The sequence below is a fragment of the Perognathus longimembris genome, chromosome 3, assembly GCF_023159225.1.
Source record: "Perognathus longimembris pacificus isolate PPM17 chromosome 3, ASM2315922v1, whole genome shotgun sequence".
NCBI lineage: Eukaryota > Metazoa > Chordata > Mammalia > Rodentia > Heteromyidae > Perognathus > Perognathus longimembris.
Genome location: NC_063163.1, coordinates 110,085,561 through 110,112,892, shown reverse-complemented (window position 1 = coordinate 110,112,892; position 27,332 = coordinate 110,085,561). Strand labels below are relative to the sequence as shown.

General features: G+C 38.4%; 2 protein-coding genes across 4 annotated transcripts; one reads left to right on the top strand and one right to left on the bottom strand.

Annotated features, from left to right (window-relative positions):
• Window positions 1–750: 750 nt before the first annotated feature.
• Aasdhppt (aminoadipate-semialdehyde dehydrogenase-phosphopantetheinyl transferase) lies at window positions 751–14,827 on the bottom strand. The gene is made up of 6 exons (XM_048343769.1): window positions 14,580–14,827; window positions 12,358–12,583; window positions 6,077–6,198; window positions 5,420–5,581; window positions 2,976–3,047; window positions 751–2,598 (listed from the first exon to the last, which is right to left on the bottom strand). Exons 1-6 carry the CDS (start codon window positions 14,760–14,762, stop codon window positions 2,434–2,436), a joined length of 930 nt encoding a protein of 309 aa, XP_048199726.1. The 5' UTR covers window positions 14,763–14,827; the 3' UTR covers window positions 751–2,433.
• Window positions 14,828–15,117: 290 nt separating this feature from the next.
• On the top strand, window positions 15,118–27,125 carry Kbtbd3 (kelch repeat and BTB domain containing 3). 3 transcript variants are annotated; one of them, XM_048343766.1, is made up of 3 exons: window positions 15,118–15,237; window positions 20,148–20,392; window positions 22,898–27,125. In XM_048343766.1, exons 2-3 carry the CDS (start codon window positions 20,172–20,174, stop codon window positions 24,498–24,500), a joined length of 1,824 nt encoding a protein of 607 aa, XP_048199723.1. In that variant the 5' UTR covers window positions 15,118–15,237; window positions 20,148–20,171; the 3' UTR covers window positions 24,501–27,125. The 3 variants fall into 3 exon arrangements, with proteins under 3 accessions (XP_048199723.1, XP_048199725.1, XP_048199724.1); XM_048343768.1 differs by lacking the exon at window positions 15,118–15,237 and adding an exon at window positions 15,245–15,332; XM_048343767.1 differs by lacking the exon at window positions 15,118–15,237 and adding an exon at window positions 19,452–19,498.
• Window positions 27,126–27,332: the final 207 nt, after the last annotated feature.

Genomic DNA, 27,332 nt, shown 5'->3' with positions numbered 1-27,332 from the left:
AGTGGCTCTGTAGTTCAAAGGGGTAGACCATTAGCCCTGAGCAAAAGAGCTCAGTGACAGCACCCAAGGCTCTGAGTTCAAGCTCCACTACTGGCAAAGAAAAAAAAAAAAGAGAGCGTGCTATGTTAGAAAGAAGTTTTAGGGGCTGGGGATATAGCCTAGTGGCAAGAGTGCCTGCCTCGGATACACGAGGCCCTAGGTTCGATTCCCCAGCACCACATATACAGAAAACGGCCAGAAGTGGCGCTGTGGCTCAAGTGGCAGAGTGCTAGCCTTGAGCGGGAAGAAGCCAGGGACAGTGCTCAGGCCCTGAGTCCAAGGCCCAGGACTGGCCAAAAAAAGAAAGAAGCTTTAGATTAGTAATCAAATGGAAAGACTGAGTGAAAGCAATAAATGTTACTTAGAGATAGTTATAATTAAGAACAAAATCAATTTGGAGTTGAAAGGAACCAGGCATGGTGGCGAGCGATCACCAGGTCAGGAGCCTGAGGCAGGAGAATAAGGAGCTGGAGGCCCTGGAGCGTTAGGGGACACAGTGATAACCTGTCTCAAAAGAAAATCGTTTGGGTGAAGAAGTGGAACTGCTTGCTCTAGGGACAGGGTTAATGGGGACAAGTCATAGCAGTAGTATTTTTCCTCCAGTAAAAGAAAAATATGGATTGATTTGTTTTTAAACGATGTACATGTGTAACTTGATTTAGAAACAGAAAAAGTCTAAAAAAAATCTAGCACTCATGCTCATAAAAATTCTGTAACTGTTCATCACTTTATTAATACAATGACAAGACAGGTGTTTTTCATATCACCATTACACTCATGGAAATCCTACTTGTTCATCTAAAAATGTTATTTCTTATGCTGGGAACAACTAACCATGCTTAATAAAATTTAAAAAAGAAAAATACTGTAACTTTCTTACTAAGTACCTAGTTTTGTACAGTTTACACACAATTTTTAATGTTAGTAAGAGAAACAATGACATTATTTTACTTCTTGGTATTTAGACAATTAGACTAACTCCCCCAGACAGGCACCACAACCGCAGCTACATGAGAGATTCTGTCAATCAATATGATGGTCTTGACATCTTAATATATTACGTTTGCATTTTAAGTTCTACTCACTAAAATAAAGAGATGAACAAGAGGCTCATAAAAAAAAAGGAATACAAAGAGTTGATAACAACACTGACATATCAAACTGATTTGTGATGAAATATAAATTTTAAAAATGATAAGCTTTTTAGTTATAAAGGCACAGGAAAAAAAATCCATATAGTTGCCCAGGAAGTACAAAGGAACAGTCATATGTACACTAATAACCGGAAGTATAAATTGGACAGCCTTTGTGAAGAGCAAGCTAATACTTACCAAATGTTCTAAAAATGGTTTAAGCCTTTTTAGCCAGTCATTCCACTTGTAAAAGCTGCCTGAGAACATAACTAAGGATGTACCTCAATATGTACAAAGGTTTTCACTGCACTACTGCTTAGAGTAATAACTTGTCGACAAGATGTCCAACACAGAAGAAAACAAGTACACTATGGCACAATTTTCTTACAGCAGGAAGTAAAGCTTCATCTCAACGCCATCTTCCCGCACCTGCCTCAGCATCTTCCTTTCTAAGAGTCTACTTCTAATAGTGACGAAAGGGTCAGACGCTGCACCCAAACGTGAGAGGATGGGACTAGGGGAAAGTCTGAGGGCTTTGGGGGGATGTTTTCCTCCCTGGTAAAATCAACATTATACAAGAAATGGTCTTATATATGTAATTTTATGAAGATAAAAAACAAAGTTACAGCAGCAGTTATGATGATAGAGGAAGAGGATGAGCTTAAGGCAAACTCAATAACTGAGGCAAAGATGTCTTTAATAACACCTCAGAAGCTGGTGTTAGGCAAAATAAAAATCTCTCCTTAAGAGCATCCTAATTTATGTTAGTCATACCAAGGGTACTTTAAAACCAACACAAGTTTATGTGATAGAGATGTTATGAGCAGTAGATGCAGTTTTAAAAAATCCCAAGTACATTCCCTTTTTTAAAAGAAAGACCCTGTTAATTTGCATTCTTTTTATCAATAAAAAGGTCAGAGAAGATACCAAAGTTTTAAGAGTAGGTATCTGAAAAAGTAGATTGAAATGTTTCCTTTACTCTAATTGCATTTTTATATTTTCTACAATGCATATGTATCATCACTAAAAGATTCTGCTACCCTTTCCATTTCCCTCAACACAATGCCATTTGGACAGGAATAAGTAAACAAAAATTCTAGTGGGCTGTCCTGAACTGGAGGTTTCTCTGTAGTACCTAAAAGCTTTTAGATATTTTTCAAAACCTGTTTTGTGAAGCTTGATTGTATCAAGTATTTATTTTTCACTGAATATGGAAGATTACAAACAATTTTCACTTTCCTTTTCCACATAGGGAATCACATCATGACTTAGAGCCATTTCGTATTAGAATTTCTTCTGTGAAGCAAAAACAGTCCCAAAATGAAGGGTCTTCAGGTGTCATGGGAACTGCAGATGATATTAAATCATTAAAGTTAAGAATAGTAAACTGCCTCTGGGATGGCTTAGAATCATCCTGAGACGTGACCTAAAAAAAACACAAAAAAAATCTGTTTTATTACATATTAACTTTAAGACTGGCTTCAAAGCAGCAAACTACACTGAAGTACTATTAAATTACAACACAGAAAATTACAAGACAGTAAATTATAACCTATTATTGTTGCTGTCTATGTCACTACTGCCAATATAGAAAATAAAAATAATAGGAATTCACCCGAAAATAAACTCCTCTGTTAACATGACTAAGACAGTGAGTATAATGAATTTCTACATCAACTATGAAGTATTAAGATTTTTTTCAGTACTTAATTTGTATATAAAGCAAGAAACATGCTTTTGTGGAAGAAAAACAAACACAACTCTACCACAACCTCTAACCAAAAAAAGTCAAAGAAATTTTACCTCCTGATATCTAGATCCATCAGGTTTCCTAAGAGCTACAGCAACAAAATGATGATCATCTATTTTGCTTTCCTAAAATATAAAAGGCAAGTAAATATAGGTTATTAAATATATAAATCCAGATAGTCTAACTTTCTCTAAGTCTCATTAGCGTCCCTCTCTCCTCCTTTATGAGTCAAGTAATAAATAGCCACCTTGTACTCAGTTGTTATGATGGTTTGCCTTTGTGTACTATAGCATCAGTATTTTGAAATAATGCTCATTTTAAATTTGATGATCCTTAATGATCATTGGCTCACATGTGTAACTCTAGCTACTCAGAGACTGGGATCTGGAGGATCTCTGTTCAAGGCCAGCCTGGGCAGATAAATTCACTGAACTCCATCTCCAATAAACAGTACAAAGCAGAGCTACAGGAGTGGCAAAAGTGGTAGAGCACCAGCTGAGCAACACAGCTGTGGGAATGAGAACCTGAGTTTAAACCCAAGTGCCACAGAAAGAGCAAGAGAAAGAGAAACAGAGAGAAGGACCAGGAGAAGGCCCGAGAGAGCACAAGACACCACTCTTGCCCTCAGGGAGCATTAAGGAAGCAACTAGATTAATATAGAGATTAGGAGGTAAGTTTTGGTATGTCATATGAAAAAAATATATATAAGGCACCCCAAGTATAACTTTACTTAAAAAGATAAGAAGGACTAGGGAAGTCCTGGAATTAATATAAGCAAATAAAAACAGGGAAAGGGATAGTAAGGAGTTATTAGCACACTGTGATTTGGCTACATTGTGGAGTGTATATAGAAAAACAATGGCCAAAGAATGCAGATGAAGCAAAATGGTTGTACCCTGTTATATGACATGGAAGAAAACTCCTTAAATGACAGAACCCCTTCCCCATCTCAACAGGCTTGGGGGGAGTGGGGGCAGTCTTGTACTTTAAACTCAGGGCCTGGTTGTAGTCCTTGAGTTTTTTTGCTCGAGGGTAGCACTATACCACTTGAGCCCCATCTCTACTTCCTTATTACCAGTTTTTGTCAAATCTCATTCTCAAAATACCTTTTTTTTTTCCAGTTCCTAGTACTATTCTCTCATTTTACATCTTGTCATTTTAGTAAACTCTTTTTCTTAGCTTCTTCCACACCTTTAAATACCAGTATCCTCATGCTCCATTCCAAGCCTTTCTCTCTTCTAAATGGCTTCAACGTGAGCGTCTCTTCATACATTCAATTTATAGTTGTTCCTTAGATAATTTCATACCTTCAACATCAAACTCTACGGTTTCAGTTACCCCCACCAGGCTAATGATTATACAGCATCTTGTCAACTCAACTGTCCATTTCACTGGACTACTTGCATCTTCACTTGGGTGCTTCAATGCTATCTTAAACTTAACCCCCATGTGTTCTCTAGTGTTCTACATCTCAATGGACAATCCTATAACTCAGAGCCCAGCTCCTAACATCTTTGACATCTCCATCCCAAAGGAGTTGGTGCTTTTAAAGTACAAACTGGACTTTATCCTTCTTTTCATTCTCTTGAGGAAACTAATACACGTCTCCTACCATATCTACTCACTACCAACTTTGGGAGACCTGACTTCCTTTCTCAGCACATTATTCAGGTGATATACCAGAATACCACATGACAACATATAGCCCACTTGCTGGGCCCTCAACTTAGCAAGTACAGGACAGATCACAGCAGAGCAGCTCCTGGCCACACTGGTCTGGCAGCTAAGTCAGGGAATCCTTTCTCTGGAGTTTTGAGGCTTAGAAGAGAAAGGGAATCATCAGTTAAGCTTTTAACTATTAAGCTTCATGAGTGGCAGCAGCCATGTTTCCTGTCATGTAGATCAGAGAAACTGAGAAGGCAGCTATGAAACACAAAGACAGGAGAAAACAACTTAAGACACAGGGAGGCAAAACTAAGAGACAAAACGAGCACAGTACTTCATCCCTATATATAGCTCATTAACTCATTTTGAGGCTCAGAAACTGAATCAAATATCTTCTTGGCTTCAATGAGTCTGTTTTGTTTCTTAACTAGCATCGAAGAATTACTAATGACAGAAAGAGGCCAAAAATCTTTTCATGCTGCCAATGATTCTCCATATGTGATCTAGCATCCTAAGTCTGAATCTTTCAAAAATGCCCTCATCATGGCAGAGCCAATGCCAACTACTTCGGGCTGCTCCCACACAAAGCCCTATTTCAGGGCCTCCATTCCCTTCCCAGTCTATTTAACTCACCAAGACACATCATTCAAGTGTTATCTATATAGTATTAATTCCTGACTTCATCATCAAAACACCAAGCATGGGATTCTAGTCCTGTTAATTTTCAACCCCTCTGTACATCATCTTTACAATGACAATAAGACAAAAATAAATTCAATAACTAGTCACCCCATATTAAGCTCATACAGGAAAGGACATAGGGCTTCCTTACCTCAAAGGACCATTCTTTTTCTTCCTCCCCATCCAGGAATAAACGTGTTTCTTTATAAACTTGGCCTATATCCAAGTTTAATGGAGATATATCAAATTCAAGGCGCTGCAATTCAAATCCAAGTCCCACACCAATGGCTTTTATGAAGCTCTCTTTCAGTGCCTATGATGCAGACAGACATTTTGTTCTTTCAACTCAATAGGTAAAGCTTTTCATAAAATCTCTAGGCCCAACACATCTGGACTGCTAGTTATACACTATGTTATGGCTATAGGCTACCTTTTCCCCCCCTGTCCAAATAGTAGCATAGAAACAAACTATCCATGAGACCTTAAGGAAAATCACTTTAAGCGTTCTTAATTCTCTCATGTGTAAAATGTAATGATAAAACAACATTTTCCTCCTCACAGGATTGTTAAGAAAACTAAGTTAAAGAACAGGTACTTTCTAATTGAGCTCAAAATATATGTTAGATTTGCTCCAAATAAATGCTATAATACTGTGTAAATAAAAATCATAAAGCTCTCAGGTATTCACTTAATTACTTGGGGCACTGCACAGTACTATGAGGTAACCAAAGGACTTTTAGTCCTATTTTTAGGGAAAAGTAATGGAGCCATTATAGATTTTTATATTTAAAATTAGAAAAAATTATACCCAGTTCCTATAAAACATATCCAGTTGAGTCCATTCATCATTAAAACTTCTGATTGTTTCCCATTCTTTGTTGGTAAACTTTCTTTTCATAATATGAAAGAACTCTGAAATTGAACCACGACCTGTCAAGTGAGAAAATATAGAATTAAAGACAACTGTTTTATTAAAAACAAAAACAACAAAAGCTGTTCCACAGGTCAAAACAAAGTATCAGAAAATCCAGGTGAGACTGGAATGAAGGCAATAATATACCATAAAATGCAGGTTAGCCTAACAAACTAAAAGGTAGTTTAAAGAGGTATCAGTAAATTGTCTATTATTAATTAGACAAACACCCATATATACTTGTGTGAAATGATATCTTTAAAAATACTGTGATAAAAATTAGCAACCAAACCTGTTTTCAGTTGTTTTTCCCCATTGTAAGTTTCAAATAAATAAATAAACCAAGGTTCCTTTTTTAATTGATTTATTTTGTTTACTTATTTATTTTCCTTGTGATGCTAGGGATCAAACCCAGGGCCTTGCATGTATTAAGCACATATTCTACCTGAGTTACATCCCTAGCCCAAATTTCTTGTATTTAATAGAAATACATCTCAGAAATCCACAAGAAGTACTCCTAAAATGGAGCTGTAAGGAAGTAATTCTTTTATTGCAAGTATATTCTAATATAATTTCTTCAAATAGAAACAAATTTGATATTTTATAGTTGCTACTGTGAAGTAATCTTATTTTTCTCTTTTTCCAAAACACTAAGATTATACGTTCATCTTTACCTCTAGACAGTAACTTTATATCATTCTTTTATTCCACAAATACGCAGAACACGTACAAATATAACACAATTATGCAATGCATTAATAGTTTAAAACACATCATAGTTCTTGACATTCTACATTTATTAGGCATATAATAGAACCTGATACAAGGTTTGGAAACAGAAACATTTGCCAGATGAAGAGATGAATGTTTATTGTTAAGTTACTTCCTAAATGTTCTACTACCCTGTATCTTTCCTTCATGACTACATTATTTCCCAGAAAACCATTTGGAGGTTAGTCCCAGTGCAGGCTGTGTTAATGCAGCTTATGTACCCAAACTTCCATTTCTAAAATACTCAACTCCAAACATGGCACTACCAATTAGTTGACTACAATTTTTAAAGTGACAGCTGCCACCTCCCTTTTTTTCTGATCTTCAACAGGTTGTACAAGGGGTTACAATTTAGTATGGCCACCTAACTGTTCAGTGTATCTTCCATCCTGTCTGTTCCCTCCCATTCCCACTCATTTCACATTTCCCTTTCGTTATCACATATGTACAGTGAGTATTCTGCTTTGTCTCCTCTAGTCCCTTTTTTCATTCATACTAGCTCCTGTTAATACCTCATTCTTAACAGGCATTTCTTTTTTTTTTTTTTTTGGCCAGTCCTGGGCCTTGGACTCAGGGCCTGAGCACCATCCCTGCCTTCTTCCCGCTCAAGGCTAGTGCTCTGCCACCTGAGCCACAGCGCCCCTTCTGGCCATTTTCCATATATGTGGTGCTGGGGAATTGAACTGAGAGCTTCATGTGTAGGAGGCAAGCACTCTTGCCACTAGGCCATATTCCCAGCCCAGGCATTTCTTATAGAAAGAATTAAGTCTAGGAAAAAAGATGTTAAATGCTATTACTGAATTACTGGAATGTAACCACCAACCACCCCATGGAATTCAGCAATTAGAATTCTAAAAACATTGAAGTACTACATGTAGGAATATGATGAACAAAAATACTCTGCCTTCACAGACCATAATTCCTCTAAAAGTAACCAAATATCTTTCTAGTACTTAGGTCATTACTCCAAATTCGGATGTCTTAACAGTTTTCAAATACTTTCCTCTTAGTTAACCAGGAAATATTCCATTCGTGATACTTTAGGTCACAGTAAAATTTCTCACTCATTTTTAAACACTGAAATATTAAACTATGAAGTTAGAGTCTTATCAAGTAAGTCTTACCCTTTTGGGTCAATGAATGGATCTTTTTGGTGGTCTTATGTTTATTTTTCATTTCCTTAATGAGAATAACTAGAAGCCCCTCAATAAAAACTGCCTTATTCCTGTATACCTAGCACAAGCTGGCTAAAGAACACTAGATAACACCTTTAAAAAAGTAAAGAAAATAGGATTCCAAAAATTACTATGCCTGACTTGAAGCGCATGAACAATAAACTGTTTCCTTTTGAATGGACTGTCATAAATACTACATATGGTCATAGGAGAATCATCTTAATTTGGGTTTGGAAGACAACATGATATATTTTAAGTGAAACTTCAGTCTTAACAGAATATCCCGAAGTCCTAACTTAAAAAGATGTGCCTGGGCTGGGAATGTGGCCTAGTGGCAATAGGGCTTGACTCGTAGTCATGAAGCCCTGGGTTCGATTCTCCAGCACCACATATATAGAAAAGGGCCAGAAGTGGCGCTGTGGCTCAAGTGGCAGAGTGCTAGCCTTGAGCAAAAAGAAGCCAGGGACAGTGCTCAGGCCCAGGGTCCAAGCCCCAGGACTGGCAAAAAAACAAAACAAAACAAAAAAGACATGCCTGTCAGGATTTTACAATGTCCTTTTGTTGATTTCCTCAAGTTTTCACTTTATAACCTCTAAGAAGCCTTTTGAATTTTAACTAAATATGATAAGGCAATCAAGGGAAAATTTTAATATGTATGCTTTAAAAAAAACTGATTAACATTAAGAGGCAATCTAGCACAATCATAACCAAGCAATCACACAACTCATTACCTATGTCTAAAAAGTCCCCAATATGAATGCATGTTCATATACTTTTGAGACATCTTATCTAATCCACAAAATACGGAATTTGACAGCAACAGGAATGGGGAATTTTGTAACTATTAAACCAAAGCACAACAGCACCACACTGTGGCATTATGGGGGAAAACACAGCCTGTGAATATTCTACCAAGTATATAGTTTACTTGGAAGACTGAAGTCAAAATCCTTAGAAATCATAAGAATTATATAAATCTACACTTAAGGCCTTTAGTTGGAGCAAACGCTTCCATTTTCCGTTATCTTTTATGATACTAAATGAGGACTAAACCAGGCAAATCAAGAAAAGTCAGTAAGGACACTAAAGATATAAAAATAAATGCATCACCTGTCTTACCTACCCTGGATACTATGATACATGGTTTTTCTTGCAAACCCATTATGGAAGTCCTGCTGTTTTTTTTTTAGCATTTATAAAGGGAATATTTATATGATTAACAATAACTTTGACACCTTCAAGGTAACTTTAAGGCAATGATAACTTAAAGGCCACAGAAATACAACAATAAGAAATGAAAATCCCTTAGGAATACTAGTAGAAAAATAAACTTGTCCTTCAGCTATCTACAGCTATTGGGCTTATACATTAGCAATCTTCCGCATAATATGATACACATTCATTTTTGTCAGGTCTCTATTTAGTAAACCGACTGAACATTTAAGAACTTAACATAAGATAAATGGAAAACCAGTTAGTTTAAAAGAGATAGATCCTTCATCTTATAACTTTGTCTTTAAGGAAGGTAGTGTTGGATATTAAATGTGTGTTTTGCAATAATAAAAAACAGTAAGACCACAGGACAACTGATTTTTCCTTCCAACTTCTTTCTCCCTTTGAAATGGGAATGTCTGTTCTATACCTAAGCATAAGACATGGAAACCTTAGTGATATTACTTAAGAGGAAAGGGGTTGTGTAGTATAAAGAATAAAGTACTCAAAAAATGTTAGCTTTAAGGTTGTTGTAGTAGTTATCATTAAACATATATCCCCTTTCACCAACGGTTTCATCAAACTTTGTCCTGTTTCCCCCAAGTACATTGTGTGGTTTAGTACAAAATCACATCTGTTGACTTTATAGTTTCTTCTTATTCTTCTAGCTTAAAATGATATCCTTCTTTCACATACATAACTCACAATTCTATGTTCTATTCATTGTTACTTTTGAATAAAGTTCCTCATGATTTCTTTGACAAGGGGCACACACCTAGGAGAAAACTTTTGTTTCCTAGATCCATCATTAGAATTTCTCCTACTCTGCCACTCCAACAATGGGAGAAGCAAGAGGGAGAAAAATGGCTTAACTTGGTGAACATGGCAAAAGCAGTAAGTAAAAAGAGTTCCTAATTTCCTACCTGATGCTTTCACTCACAGATGATGGATATGATTCACTTGTTTCTTTCGATATACTACTCATGCCTACCCCAAAACTGACTGTCTCAAGACTCTTAGAATCATTCCTTGGTCAGTTTCCTCACCTACACTGATAAGCATAGCAAGTCAAATGATCCAAAGAAGCAGATCATCTACGAGTAACACTGCATCCATTCATACTTTGGATACTAGGTACATGGTTATAATTCTAATGACAACCAGAAAGTATGTCCTCCTAGCAAGCCAAGCTCAGACAAGTGGCACATTTTCTTTCATAAGTGAAGCTAGATCTCAGGTCTTTATGTACTTATACAAACTAACTAAAGGAGGGTATATGAAGGGGAAGAATCCAAAGGCATAACTCCTCTGAACATCTAAAGTATGTAACTGGTGAGTAGGAATGGGAGGGGAAAAGTGAAATAAGGGATGAAAATGCCCCAGAAACATTGTACTCCTAACCTGATTAATGAAACTGTAACTCCTTTGTACAGCTCCCTAAAAACAATCTAAAAAAATCTCCTCTTTTATGTGTCAGTGGACACAATGATAGCTTTCTGGTGATAGAACAGTCAAAAGAAGTGAAAAGGCCTTACATACTATGATTAATCAAAAAAGCTGGAAGAAACAATAGGTTGAATAAAATATTTGAAGAAAATTGAATCTTCCTTTTTATGCTCTACTACCTTCTCTATTAAAAGCTTCAATTAGGCCAGGAGCTGGTGGCTCATGCCTGTAATCCTAGCTGTATTCAGGAAGCTGAGATATGAGGATTGCGGTTTGAAACCAGCCTGGGCAGGAAAGTACATGAGACTCGTCTCCAATTAACTATCAGAAAATGAGAAGTGCACATGTGACTCAAAGTGGTAGAGTACAGCACCTAGGTCCTCAGTTCAAGCCCCATGACTGACAAAAAACCCCAAAACTTCAATTAGTGATTACCTATTTATCCAGTATTAATTCTAAAACAACAATGCACATCAAGTCAAGTGGTAATACAATCTGTTTCTCATAGGCACTACTGCCAGCCAAGTATTTATCTGTTGAGAGACAACAGATTTACTATGTAGCTGAGCTTTTAAAGATTAATGGCTTCTACATTTCTGATTTTAGTAAAAGTTCAAGAACAGTTCAAAGTTACAAAATCTTACAAGTTAGCCAGGCTCTGGTAGCACTGACACACACATGTAATCCTAGCCACTCAGGAGCCTGAAACCTGGAGAATCAAAGTTCAAAGCCATCCCAGGCCAACAAAAAAACCCCAAACCGGCTGGGAATATGGCCTAGTGGCAAGAGTGCTTGCCTCCTACACATGAAGCTCTCAGTTCGATTCCCCAGCACCACATATATGGAAAACCGCCAGAAGGGGCGCTGTGGCTCAGGTGGCAGAGTGCTAGCCTTGAGCGGGAAGAAGGCAGGGATGGTGCTCAGGCCCTGAGTCCAAGGCCCAGGACTGGCCAAAAAAACAAAAAACAAACAAACAAAAAAAAACCAAAACCAAATCCTGTGAGACTTCATCTTCAACTACCTGGCAAAATGCTGAACTGGGGATATGGCTCAAGTGATAGAGTGCCAGCCATGAGCAAGAAAGCTGCGATCAAAAAACCCTAGTACCAGGGGCTGGGGATATGGCCTAGTGGCAAGAGTGCTTGCCTCCCATACATGAAGCCCTAGGTTCGATTCCCCAGCACCACGTATACAGAAAATGGCCAGAAGGGGCGCTGTGGCTCAAGTGGCAGAGTGCTAGCCTTGAGCAAAAAGAAGCCACGGACAGTGCTCAGGCCCTGAGTCCAAGGCCCATGACTGGCAAACAAAAACAAACAAACAAAAACCCTAGTACCACCAAAACAAAAATAAAAACTAAACTTTACATCTGAGAAATGTATACATGCATCCCTGGTGATTAATAATTTCTTATTTTTGTAGAAATCTAGTGATATTAAGGGAAAATATCCTTTCCAGACATATGCTGTTGTATCCTGAATATCTTTAGTACTTCTCCCAGGCTACAATTACACAATAATTAAGAACTGAGATATCAAGGTGCTTAACTTCTACATCACAGAAATGTAACATTACCTGGAAAACTAGTCTTCATTATATCAATCCCAACTTGAAGCTCAGGTTCAGCAGCAAGCACTGCATAGTCCCCTTGATGAGAGATGTTAAAGTTGAAATTCGGGTAAGGATTCAAGGAGTCCTTTGCAAGAACTGGTTTTCCTTTTGCTGTTCTTTGCAAACGAATATGATTCCAAGGGATATGCAATTTCTCTGCAATTAATTTCCTTATCATCAGACGACCAGCCTGTTAAGTATATAAAACATTAATTTTATGGGATATCTACTAAACATTGTCATACACTGAGGGTATTTTTATACCTTGTAGACTTTTGAAAATTCACATATATTTCATACATATTACATTGCTTAGTAATTTCCTATCTTGTGCTTTTTAATGTGTAAGTATTGAGGATTTTTCTTATCTTTTTGGGGCTATACACTTTGAACTAGAGTAAAATATATTCTGTAGTACTGGAGTACATCATATAAACTAAATTCTAATACTGAGTATTTCACCTTGGTTCTAGATTTTCTATTATGAGGAATGCTGCATGAAGGTCTATATACCTACATCCATGCACATACAAGTTTTCCATATCCCCTATCAATCATTGAGCTGCAAAAAATTAGAAAGGCCATAACCTATTTTGTTCTACTCTCACATCTCCATTAAGAAATCACTAAAAGGGGCTGGGGATATGGCCTAGTGGCAAGAGAGCTTGCCTCGTATACATGAGGCCTTGGGTTCGATTCCCCAGCACCACATATACAGAAAACGGCCAGAAGTGACGCTGTGGCTAAAGTGGCAAAGTGCTAGCCTTGAGCAAAAAGAAGCCAGGGACAGTGCTCAGGCCCTGAGTCCAAGGCCCAGGACTGGCCAAAAAAAAAAAAAAAAAAAAAAAGAAATCACTAAAAGTACACAAAAATTCCCTCAAGGATATAAAATGACAAGAGATATAGTTGTTTTGAAAATATCTCCTTCCTGATTTTTAGCCTTGAACTCAAACAATAACTTTAAAAGGAACAAGACTTAACAAATTCACTCGTTTTCCCATTTCTCATAAACCGTCAGGTAGCACAAAAACATCTGCCCAATATGCCTTCAAACTATATCAATTACGCCAGGCACTGGTGGCTCAGGCCTGTAATTCTAGCTATTCAAAAAGCTGACATCTGAGGATCTTGGTTCCAAACCTCCAATCATACAAAAAGCAGGAAGTGGCCCTGTGGCTCAAGTGGTAGAGCGCTAGACTTGACCAAAGGAGCTTAGGGACAGCACCCAAGCCCAAAGTTCAAACCCCAGCACAGAAAAAAATGTTTGTATGTGTGTGTAAAATCGATTTAAACGTACATTTTTTTTTAACCTGTCTTGGAAGTGATGGTGATGAGATCATTTCAAGCTACATAATAAAGGTGCTTATTCTGAAATGCAATTTCCAGCTGTTGCTTGAAAATATATTAAAATAGACTCATGTATTTTTAAAATACCATTTTTCCAAGCTATCTAACCAGGAAGTTCACAACCTGGGCTTGAACTTGTTAACAGACTGGCCTGGGCCGCTCCCAGTCCCAGTCTCATGCTTACATACAAAAGATTAGGAGGAGTTAAGTCACGCTCTGACAGTATTTTCCAGGGTTTCCCATGTACATTAATGGGTCTGGAGAGTGCTGGGATAATTTGGTAACATTTAAACAACAAAATCATAGCAGGGGGCAGGGCATGACTCAGGCCTGAAATCCGAGCTATCCAGGAGACTAAGATCAGAGGGTTGCAGTTCGAAGCTAGCTCTAGCCCGGGTAGGAAAGTCTAAAATTAATCTCCAATTAATTATTTTTTTTAAGCCAGCTGTGGAGCCGTGGTTCAAGTGGTAGCTTGAGTTTAAAAAAGCTCAAGGTTAGGGCCCAGGCCCTGAGTTCAAGCCCTAGTATTAAATAAACATAAAACTATTCTCCACGGGGGAAAATACTGTCACTTCGTGGGCCTTCGGTGCCCCTGCTCTGCGGTTTGCAGGGTCTCGCGGGTTTTCGCACGGATGGGGCCCGGTCGCCGGCGGCTGACAAAGGCCGGGAAGCAGGGCCGCGCGACCGGGCCCCTGCAGGCCGCCCTCTCCCGCCCTCGGCCACCACAGGTGGTAGGAACTCGGGGACCCACGGCAGGGACGGAAGGTGGGTTCTCCACAGCCCAGCCCACCGCCCCAACATGGACTTCCTCCGTCCTGAATACCAAAGCCCTGGAGTACCATGGCTGCCTTAGCGTCCCGGGCGAAGACGAACTGGCCGATGCGCTCCTTCTCCTCGGGTTGGATAGACCGCACCGCCAGCAGCCATTCGGCTCGGCTCGGTAGCCAAGTGCCACAGGAGAAGGCCCAGCGCACGCCCTCCATGGATGGCACCAAACACAACCGCTTGGCTGGGAAAACCATATACAACACGGACTGGACCGCCACCTGAGGACTGATGGCGCGGATGCTAGCGCGGCCCCGCCCCTTCTCCACTCCTGGCCGCAGTACGTAGAGGGCGGGACATCCTTTACGTCAGCCTTCCCTACCCCTTTTTCCGGGCAACGGCGAATAGGAATGCGACGTCGCGCTACGTTAATAGACACGTGGTCCACCGGAGCACACGCTGCCACGCCCCCAACTCGGCGGTCTTCTTTTAGAGAAAGTGGCCTGGCTGGGCGGTGACAAGAGAGATTCAGGAGAGATGCGGCGTCGCGTGACGTCACGGAGGGGCGTGGCCCTGGAAGGGCGGCGTAGGGCGGGACCAAACTCCAGAGGAACAGATTTACGCCACTCACACTGGGGGCAGAGCTAACGGGACGGCAGTGTTAGCCAATAGCAAACCAGCGCTTAAGAGGCCAGGACACTGGGGTGGAGACTTGGTAGACTGCGGCGGCAGGTGCGTGAGCTCGGGGGTCTGAAGGAGGAGGAATGGGCTGGGGTTGGTTCCTAAGATCCACAGGGAAGGTTTCTCATTGCTACTTCGGGTTGCGGGTCAGGAGAGGTTTCCGCGACCGGTTTGGGGTGACGGGGGCAGGGATGATGTTGGTGCAGCGCGGCGGCCCCCCGAGTTGCAGCGTCATCCAGGACATCTCTCACCCCAGCACCCTTCCACCCCTGACTATCCCCCCTTCCCTCCCCCCCCCCCCCCCGCCAGGCCTGCTGGGGCTGGCGTCCTCTTCCCCACCAGCAGCCCCAGAACAAGCCCATCGGGTTCACGTCGTGCTTTGGCTCCCTGCCTCGTTTTGAGGAGGGTCATGCGGAGGCAGGTTGCGGTCTCCGTAGCGGCCACCTGTGGTCACCATTGGTGACTCAGGTGAAACTCTGCCGCATCTGAGTACTGCGGACTGCGGTTCACGGGGAAACGTTAAGCGGTCTGCAGACGAATGTAAATGCGTGGCCTGATGGTAGATTAAATGAGATAGTGTGGGGTTCAGTCCGTTCTCTTCTTCCTATGGTTGCCACGATATGTCAGCAAACAGTATTAGTTAATAGAATCACCTGCCTGTCCATTCTGACCTCTGGTACTCGGATTTTATTCTGTTCTTCTGTACTTGTTCCTATGGGCTGTTTTGTGAATTCTTTGAGAATGGGTGGGGTTTTGGAGACACAGATCCTTGAAAGATGTGACTATATTACTAAGAGAATAATGCCAGTTTAACTATGCCACACCTTTTTAATCACTTGGAAATTTCCAAGCATATATATGTGTATATATGTATATTTACATTTAGAATGCATATATGTATGCACATGAGCATGCATACACACATATATGTGTGTAAATATATGCGTATATATGTATATAGAGAGATATACATAAACATCTATACATAAACAGAAACACCCATGGAATTAATAGCAGACTCTTGAAAAAGTTTTCCCCAACAGTTACATTCTGTAAGATGCAACCATTATGCCATTATAATTTTCCCCAACACGTAAGCCTCCTCCAGCCCAGTCAACCGATCTCCATGTCTATAGTTTTGTCTTTCTTATATTTTGTGACTATTTCAGATTGGCTTTTTTTGATCAGTCTTCATATTAAGTTGTTAATGCATATCAGTACTTGTTTTCAATGTGTGTATTGTGAGAATGTGGTTAGTTTATTCATTGACATTCAACACAGTTGTGGGTGTAGCAGGATTTTCTTCTTGCTTTTTTTTTTTTTGGCCAGACATAGGGCTTGAACTCAAGGCCTGGGTTCTGTCCCTGAGCTTTTCTGCTCAAGGCTAGTGCTCTACCACCCTTAACCACAGTGCCACTTCTGCTTTTCTGGTGGTTATTTGCAGGTAAGAGTCTCACAGATTTTGCTGCCTTGGCTGGCTTTGAACCACAATCCTCAAATCTCAGCCTCCTGAGTAGCTAGGATTATAGGCATCAGCCACCAGCACCAGGCATTTGTTGCAGTTTTTATTTTGGTTTTTGGCTTTTTGTGGGTTTTTTTCTGTTTTTGTTGTTGTTGTTGTTTTTCTGTTGTTGTTTTTTGTTGTTGTTGTTGTTTTGCCGGTCCTGAGGCTTGAACTCAGGGCCTGGGCTCTATCCCCAAGCCTCTCTGTGCTCAAGGCTAACACTCTACCACTTGAGCCACAGCGCCACTTCTGGCCTTTTCTGTATATGTGGTGCTGAGGAATGGAACCCAGGGCTTCATACATGCTAGGCAAGCACTCTACCACTAAGCCACATCCCCAGCCCAGTTGTTGCAGTTTTTGACTGTATTAATGAAGCTGTTAGGAAGCAACATGAACAACTTTTTATGCACATGAAACTTTTTAGTTTCTTGTGATAAATAAATGTTCACAAGTATGACTGATGGTAATATACGTACGTGCTTAGTTTTTTTATAGAAACTATTCCCACCAACTATCTGTGGATGATCCAGTGTCACAATACCCCCTCAACCATTTGAAATGATCACTGTTGTCAGTATCATTCTGTTAGAGAGATGGTGATACTTCATGATGGTCTTAATTTGCATCTTCATAAAGACTAATGATGTTTATTTGACATCTGTATATTCTCCTTGGAAATGTCCTTTCAGGCCCTTTGCCCATTTTTAAATTGGATAGTCTACCTTTTTCCTGATGAGTTTTCACGGTTGCTTTAAGGGTTCTGCTTATCAGATTTGATGTTCAGATACTTTCTCCCGGCATGTATCTTCTCCCGGCATGTATCTTGTCTCTATCCTTTTAACAGGAAAAATTTAATTTTGATGAAATTTAGTCAATTGTTTTTCTTTGGTAGATTGGGCTTTTAATGCCATGCCTAAGAACTCACGGATTAACTCATAGTCCCAAAACCAAACAAACAAACAAATTTCCTTGTCACAAAGATTTTTCTCCTATATTTTTTCTAAAGTTAAAATCTTTATTGAGAATTATTATCTATTATGAGTTAAATTTTATAGATAGTATGGGTTTAGATTGAGGGTGTTTTTCCCCACGTGGATATCTGTTTGTTTTCAGCACTATTTGTCAAAAAGACTGTTTTGTGTCTTTCTTCCATTGTGTTGCTTGCACCTTTATAAAACACATAGATGTTTTCATTTTGGGGTCCACTTGGGTCCAGGGTGGTCAGAGAAAATAGTATTTGTAGTTTCAATTCTTTCCAATCATTTGAGATTTGTTTTATGAAGCAGAATATGGTCAAATTAGGTTTATGTTCCTTGGGCACTTAAAAATATAGATGATGCAGTGTGTAGGTCAAATTTTCTTTTTCTCATTGATTATAATCTGTTGGTTAGTGGTATTGTTAACTTCCTTCATTTCCTTGATGTTTTCTGTTCTAGTTGCATTAATTTTTGAGGGTGGGATATTTTAAAATCTAATTTTTCCTTAGTTATACCAGTTTGTACTTAATGTATTTTATAAGCCATTTGTTTTATACATGCACACTTAGAGTTGCTAGTATTTTGATGGATTAATGGTGTATAATAATATTCCTTTCTATTCCTGAAAAGATTTCTTGCTGAAGTCTATTTTACACTCTGTTGACATTGCCACACTTGTACAATATATCTTTTTCTATCCATTTACTTTCAACTTACTTTTGTTCTTATACTTAAAGTTAGTTGTTGGAAGCATGAAATTGAATCACTCATCCATTCTGGTAAATCTGTCTTTTAATTGGTATATATAGACTATTTATATTTAATGTAATTATGATGTTAGTCTACTACTTGTCTACTATTTATCTTTTCTATGTATTTTCCCTACTCTTAATTTGTCGTTTTTCTGATTTTTTTTTTGGGGGGGGGGAGTTTACTAGAACCATCTTTACAATTCCATTTTGATTTAACTGTAGTGAGCATGAGTATTATGTCTTTGCAAACATTCTTAGTAGTTGTTCAGCTTTCTCTGAACATTATACTGAAGGGACAGGAGGAAGAGTGCTGAAGCCCTTCATTGTAGCCTACTATGAACAAAATGCTAGTCTCTTCATTGTTCCTTTTCAGGTTGGTATAGAACCACAAAACTTTATAGTATTTATCTAGGATTTTACTCTAATGCCTTTCTGCATTGCTGCATTGATCATTTCCTGCACCTGCATGAAAGACAGCAAGTTTTCCTTGGGGCTGTTTCTGTGTGTATTCATTAGTGTTTCTGGTTCAGCAGCTTTCTTTGGAATCTAACATATCTTCAGCAGAAAGGAACATCCAGGGGAACTCACTGTCACATTCTTCCTCAGGTCCTTAGCTTATCTGCCACTCTGCTTTCTTCAAGGAACTTTTCATAGTCTTTTTGTATTTGTTATTGCATGCTATTTGTTTGTCTCTCCGTGTGTGTGTTTGTGTGTGTGCGTGTGTGCATGTGTGTACGTACATTGGAAGAAGGTGGTTGTTATATTCTTAGCAGAAAAAAAAGGGAAGGCCGAGGTATCTTTGGTTTATTATTTTTTAATAGGGGTTGTAGTTTTATGAATTAAATCACATGAAATACACAAGCTAGTACCTGGATCAAGTTAATTCGTTGAGAAAATGTTAGATATTTTTATAATGTCCATCTTTGTGATCAGGAATGATCTCTAGCTAGCCCTGATAGTGCATACCTGTAATCCCAGTTCTCAAGAGGCAGAGGCAGGAAGATCATGAGATCAAGCCAGCTTGTGTTACAGAGCCTTTGGGGAAAAAATGAATAAAAACAAAAACTTGAAATATTAGGGTAACTTTTAAGCAGTGCATTTATGATGGGAACTTGTGAATGTTAAAGTTGCTTTGTATACTTCCAGTTGGTTTTAAACAGTATTACAGAGAACATGGATTGTGAGTGAAACAAGCAGTGTTCTTAGGCCTGTTGTTCTTCACCACCTCCTCCACAATCACCAAGGATTTTTTTCCAGTTGTTGCTATTCTTTTGATGAAATGTGAATGAAAAAAAAATATTTAACCCAGTAATAATAATAATCATCATCACAATGCCTCTCATAGCGAGAGCTTAGACAAGCACACACTTATACGACTTCTACATTTTTGTATTTAACCCAATGATTTTCTTGTTGTGCTGGGGATTGAACCCAAATCTTTTGTGCATGGTAGGCAAGCACTCTGCAAAACTCAGCTACATTCAGAATCCTATACACAGTTGTAGAGTCGTGAATATTAGACCTTACTAATGTGCTACTTAATTTCTAGGAGCTCAACATTTGTGAAGATTAAAAACAATATTTTTATTAAATGCCAAGAAATGCCAAGGTTTACTGTCATCTGATTGTCCTTAGTGAACATTATGAACATTATTGTATAATTGACAGTAAGAGGGAAAATGTTGAAGTCTGAAATTTTCATTAGTTTTCTATTGTTTTTCATTCTAGTTCTAAAAACAGGTGGAATTGGCTATGGATAATTCATACAATTGCAGTGAACGAAGTTCGTGTAATGGAATTTCATCTGAGAGGAAAAACAACTTCCTTGTGTCAGAAGATCATGGGCAGAAAATCCTAAGTGTTCTGCAGAATTTTAGAGAACAAAATGTCTTTTATGATTTCAAAATAATCGTGAAGGATGAAGTAATCCCATGTCATCGCTGTGTATTAGCAGCATGCAGTGACTTTTTCAGGTACCTTGCTTTATCTGTGCTTCAGATTTTTTGTGGTATCGGAGCATCTAACAGTAATGTTTAAATCCAAAATAAAACCTAATTCAAATTAGGTTACCTAGTGGTTTTTTGTGTAGGAGAACTTAGGGAGCCTTTTGAAAATCATGAGTCTTCCCAGTTAAGAATTTCCCAACATTCCATGGGATATAGTCCTTTGAAATGCTCTAAGGAGAAATTTTTGTGTTTTGTTTGTTTTTTATGCCGGTCCCGAGGCTTGAACGCAGGGCCTGGGCACTGTCTCTGGGCTTTTCTGCTCAAGGGCAATACTCTACCACTTGAGCCACAGCTGCTCTTCTGGCTTTTTTGGTAGCTAATTGGAGATGAGACTCTCATGAACTTTCCTGCCAGGAATGTCTTTGAACTGTGACCCTCAGATCTCAGCCTCCTCAATACCTAGGATTACAGGTGTGAACTACCAATGCCCAGCTTGCTTTTCCTTTAGTTTATTTCTTCTGTGGTCTTCTTTGCTTGGAGGTTCCCTGTCGCTATGTCATTTTAGAAAAAGGTGAAGCAACAAGATAAACAAAAATGGAAAAAGCAGAGTTCAAAGAAAATGAGGCAGAAGTGAAAGTAAATTTCAGTTGAATATGGTATCCATGAATTATCCAGTGGGAAGGACTGTAACTCAGAGGATGTAAAAGCAAAGATATTTCTATAGTAGAAATATATCTCGGGGGTGTCCATACCCCAGTTCTGATTCTGAGCAATAACTTCTAAACGTGACTTAGTTTCTGACATAGTCAGGCTACTAGAGATGTCCTGATCATGACTTCGCAGTAATCCCCTATAGTGACAACAGCTTTAACTCTACAGGGTTAAGGGTCATGCATATTGCCACACTGTGTCATTGTACCAAAGTAATAGCAGCCTGTGTGGCCTCTTGGTCCATACAGACAGCGTTTCTTTCTTTGACCCCTGGCTGTAAGTTCTCCTAGTCACACTGCAATTTCAGTATTTTATATTATGTTCAATTTTGGGAGCAAGGTAAGTAGAATTGAAATCTCTATCAAACTTGAGAAAAGCAGAGTATGATTTGAAATAGAAGAATAAGATGGCATTTCTGTCACTTTTTAAATCCCTAGTTTAACTCCTGTTTTTCCATGATCATTGAATTATGCTTAGCCATTAATACCTTTAGAATAATTTTTTCCAATTTAATTTAAGTCAAGGTGATATACAGTGGGGTTACAGTTAGAATAAATTTTATAAGATGAATTTTGTTTAGAAAATCATTTTTATGGGTACTGCTTGCTGATCACTGTAAGATATGTTGCTTTGAGTTTGGGAGCAGTGGCTCTGTGCTACGTAGTTCACTGGGGACAGGGAGACTGGGACAGGATTGCACTAGTTTTGTGTCTATTTAAGCCATAAGTCATCTATTCTTTTCATGTCTTCTTTCTAGTAGTATATTGGTCTTTGAATGCCCCGAAGTCCTAAACAGTATACTTTGCTATTCTCAGGTGCCACTGGTGTCTTCCTTCCTCTGTACCAATCCAGCTTTTCCATCTAAGTTTGGCCTCCTATTGGGAAGTATTGAGTACCCTAGTAATAATTACTCAGATTTTGAGACCTATCGTCATCTTGTTACCACAGGCATTACTTTTTTGGGGCTTGGTGTGGTAAACTGGTACTGTTTCATTCTAGGAAATCACTTGGTTCCTCATATGCAATATTAAAAAGTGTCTCATTAGGTGGACTTTTTCCATACAGAGACAAATTCATTGGAGACATTTGGGCTATCTTTTATGTTTCATTGCTGTCAAGTCAAAAAATTAATTTGAAAGAAAATGTTAAGGCCTAAGCCCCCAGCATTCCATTTTAAGGAATTTTAGCTTTTATTAGTATAGTTGACACTGATTTACTCATAAAGAGATTCTGCCATGAGAGAATTTTTTCCCTAATTTAGTGACTTACATAGGAATTAAACCATGTATAGAATTTGAATTCTTTTATCATCTTTTTTGTATTAGTTATTGTATCTCAGCTACTCTGTATCTATTTTCATATGAGAGCTCTAAATCCTTTTTCTTGGCAGATAAATAGTACATATAATCTAGATATTGAAATGATTTATTAGCATACCATTAAAATATGATTTTGTAAATATATTTTAAGTCAACTGGAACATAAAGGATACCTCTTTAAGGTCATATTGAAAGTAATTGTGGAATAAAATAATGCTGTCTTAGCTGGGCACTGGTGGCTCACACCTGTAATCCTAGCTGTTCAGGAGGCTAAGATCTGAGGATTGCGATTCAAAACCAGCCCAGGCAGAAAAGTCCCCATGAGACTCTTATTTCCAATTAACTACTCAATAACCAGAAGTGATGCTGTGACTCAAAGTGGTAGAGTGCTAGCCTTGAGCAAAAGAGCAGGTCCCGAGTTCAAGCACCACAAACAACAAAAATAAAAATTAAAAACTGCTATTTACTTGTTCTTTGTGTTCCTTATTATTTTGTTTTGCAGGGCTATGTTTGAAGTAAATATGAAAGAAAGGGATGACGGAAGTGTTACAATTACTAATTTATCCTCTAAAGCAGTAAAAGCCTTTCTTGATTATGCCTACACTGGGAAAACAAAAATAACAGATGATAATGTAGAAATGTTCTTCCAGTTGGCATCGTTTCTTCAAGTTTCCTTCCTCTCCAAAGCTTGTGGTGACTTTTTAATAAAAAGCATTAATCTCGTCAATTGTTTACATTTATTATCTCTGTCAGATAGCTATGGCTCTGCCCGTTTGTTTGATCATGCTTTATACTTTGTACAGCACCATTTTTCTTTGTTATTCAAATCAAGTGATTTCTTAGAGATGAATTTCGGAGTCCTGCAAAAATGTCTGGAATCAGATGAATTAAATGTTCCTGAAGAAGAAACAGTACTGAAGGTCGTCCTTAATTGGATTAAACATAATTTAGAATCAAGGCAAAAACATCTGCCCCATTTAATTCAAAAAGTAAGATTGCACCATTTATCTGAGGACACCCTTCAAGACTATCTACTCAGTGAAGAGTGTTTATTTAAAAGCACTAACTGTTTCGACATAATGGTAGATGCCATTAAGTGTGTGCAAGTGTCTAGTGGCCTCTTCCCTGATGCTCGGCCATCCACAACTGAGAAATATATATTCATCCACAAGACTGAGGAAAATGGAGAAAATCAGTATACATTCTGTTACAATATTAAAACGGACTCGTGGAAAATCCTACCCCAATCACATCTGATTGATTTGCCTGGCTCTAGTCTATCTAGTTATGGAGAGAAAATATTCCTGACTGGTGGCTGCAAAGGGAAGTGCTGTAGAAAGGTCCGCCTTCATATTGCTGAGACTTACCACGATGCCACCGATCAGACCTGGTGCTACTGTCCAGTCAAAAATGACTTCTTCTTGGTATCAACCATGAAAACACCAAGAACCATGCATACATCAGTTATGGCTCTCAATAGGTTATTTGTCATAGGTGGAAAGACTAGAGGATCTCAGGATACTAAAAGTCTCTTAGATGTTGAATCTTACAACCCTCTCTCCAAAGAATGGACATCTGTGAGCCCGTTACCCAGAGGCATCTACTACCCAGAAGCAAGTGCATGCCAAAATGTAATTTATGTTCTTGGATCAGAAGTAGAGATTGCAGATGCATTTAACCCATCACTTGATTGCTTTTTTAAATACAATGCCACAACTGATCAGTGGTCTGAGCTAGTAGCAGAGTTTGGGCAGTTTTTTCATGCTACTCTCATTAAAGCTGTCCCCGTGAATTGTACGCTATACATATGCGACCTTTCCACATATAAAGTTTACAGTTTTTGTCCAGATACTTGTGTTTGGAAAGGTGAAGGGTCTTTTGAATGTGCAGGTTTTAATGCAGGTGCAATTGGAATTGAAGATAAGATTTATATTCTGGGTGGGGATTATGCACCCGATGAAATCACAGATGAAGTCCAGGTCTACCACAGCAGCAGGTCTGAGTGGCAGGAAGTGTCACCAATGCCCAGAGCCTTAACTGAGTTTTACTGCCAGGTGATTCAATTCAATAAATACAGGGACCCATGGTTTTCTAATCATTTCTAAAGGTAGTATGTTCTCACATACTCTAAATTTTTTCCAGTTCTAGTAACCTACAGGTAAATTTATTTATCATAAGGACTGGCAAAACAGGTCTTTACATCTTAATACTCCTGCTATAAGAGAATGGTTATGTATGTATGCTATCTATGAATAAAGAGTTCCCGAAAATTTTAAGTGCAAAAGACATTGTACCAAAAATTAGATTCAGAATACTTAGCATTTTCAAATGTAAGTAAAAGTTACAGGCTTATGATGCTTTGTTTTTTTTTTATAGAGAGAGAGTATTTTAATCATGAAAAGTAGTAACAAATCAGTTCATGGGTCTGTGCAGTTTAGGTAGAGGAAGCTCCTTATAATAGCAAAAAGATAATTGTGAAAGTAAAAGAGAAAAGTCTATTATGTGAGAGGTAATTTAGAAAATGAGAGTAGTTGAATTCCTTTTACCTTTTTTCAGGTCATTCCTTTTATTTTTTTGTCAGAATTTTTATCAAAATATATTTTCCTATCCTTCTAAACAGTACAATAAACTTTGTGTGTGTGAAAGAGATAGAGAGGTTGAGATTCACCTCTTCTTTAATACAATAGTGTACCAGGGCTGGAGTTGTGGCCTAACTGGCAAAGCCCTTTTCTGGCAAGCACAAGTCCCTGAGTTAATCTTCAGAATTAGGGGGTGGAAGGTGGGAGAAAGAACAAGAATTTGTACTAGTATAGTAACACATTATTGGTAATTTCTTATGTATTTTTAAATTCCTGATTTTATTAGCTTTGATATCAAATGGTTACCATTTTAGCAGTGTTGTATTTCTCTTATTCTCTGATTCAACATTCTTGATTTAAGTAGTAGTTCTAAGTTACGTGAAGCCTGAGTTTATCATAACATATAACCCATAAGTGATAGTCTTGGATTGTAGGAAGAAAATACCATTTCTGAATATAATTGGGAATATGGAAATTTGAATTGCGTATTCCTGGATCATTATTCTATATATTTACTTCCTCTTTTTAAAGTGCTAGGATTTGAATTCAGAGTGTCCTGCTTATTAGACAGGCACTCTTTTTTTTTTTTGCATTAGTTACTTTTTGAATAAAGTCTTGACATTTCTTGCCTACAGGTAAGCCTCAAACTGATCCTACAGATCAATCATCACCTCCCAAGTAGCAGGAATTACAGGTGTGAGCCATCATGCCCAGCCTTGCACTTCTTAATCTTTATACAAATTTGAGCTAAAGTAAGAAAGTTCATGATTTAATTAGTATCAATTTTCAGTAACAACATACTGTAAAGCACCATGTTGGTTTATTACTTAAGTAAATTACTCATGGTAAATTACTTTCTAAATTAAAATGGCTTGGCTTTTGGTATTGATAGCAGAACTTAAAACCTACATTGTAAACAATAAAAGAATTATCATCTTTCCCCCTTGTTCTTAGCTAGAAGAGGAATGTTTTCTTTATCCAGCTCAAAAGATGCAGATGTTTTAGGTTTTAAGATCCCTGATTTCCATCTCTGGGTAATATGTAGATTTTATTTCTCTGGTGCCTCACTGTGTAAGCAGTGCTAATATGTAGTAAAGGTAAAAGTAGGCATTTACCTAAATGAAATGCCTTTTAACATATAAATATATGCAAATGATAAACTTCAAATATATTTTTCAAATCGCAGTTATAAAGAGTACATTTTCATGCAGCTCCAAAATCAAGGGCAGTCTCAAATGAGATGGCAGTCACATGAAAAGTAGTCTGTAGAATTGACTGGCCTTTCTGTGTAAGCACATGTTTATTTAGGAAAGAGAATATCCATTGATGGCATCTCAGTGTGTATGTGTGGCACCGAATGCAAATTATGTGGCACTGATCATTACAGTGTACATAGTCTGTATGTAGAATTATGGAACTGCTAACCATAGTTTGATAAAGTATATATAAAATAAATGGTATTGTCACTCACTCTAGAAACTCCATCTCTTCTCAAAAGGATAAAATAAGGCAAAACTGAACCCTTTCTTCATACCCTTATGATACCATCTTGATGTCTACCATGTTCCTCATTGGCTGTTGATTGATGTTAATGTTTCTAGAAGTATCTTTATCAAAGCCTAGGTGACTCCTACAAGTGATTTAATACATTTTTTTGTTGGTTTTCTGCCTTGGTTGATACCGTAGCTATGGATTGCTGTTTAGTCATTTTCACTTACTGCTATCTCTGTATCCACATCTTTACACTCTTCTCCATGAGAAAATACTCTATCAAAGGCATAGAACTCCAGACTCTCCTTTATATCTTTTTCTTTAGCCCCTTTCACCCAAAGCAGTCAATACTGGGTGTGGCTCTACTAACTGATCTCTCATTTTCCATGTCTTCACAGCACTTTTATTTGCTCTGTTGGCTTTATTGAAAAACAGTTCCAGTTTGGAATTCTCATGGAACCCAATTACAGAGTGTCTAACTACACTGGCTATACCTTTGGCCTTGCCAGTCATTGGGGCCTCGGTCTTCAGTATGGATTTCTGATGTGCAAATCTTAAATCTTAATGATTCCTGAAGCCTATTTTTTTCTTTTTGTATGTAAGGTTAGTAAGAGAAAGTGGCATTCCATTATGACCTCTTCCCTTCTTTTTTAAATTTTCCTTCCTTCCTTCCTTCCTTCCTTCCTTCCTTCCTTCCTTCCTTCCTTCCTTCCTTCCTTCCTTCCTTCCTTCCTTCCTTCCTTTTCCTTCCATCCTTCCTTCCTTCTTCCTTTCTTTTTTTAGGTATGGATGCTCAAGCTCAGGACTTTGAGCTCACTCAGCAAGTACCCTCCCACTTGAGCTGCACATCCAGTTTAGCTTTTTGGG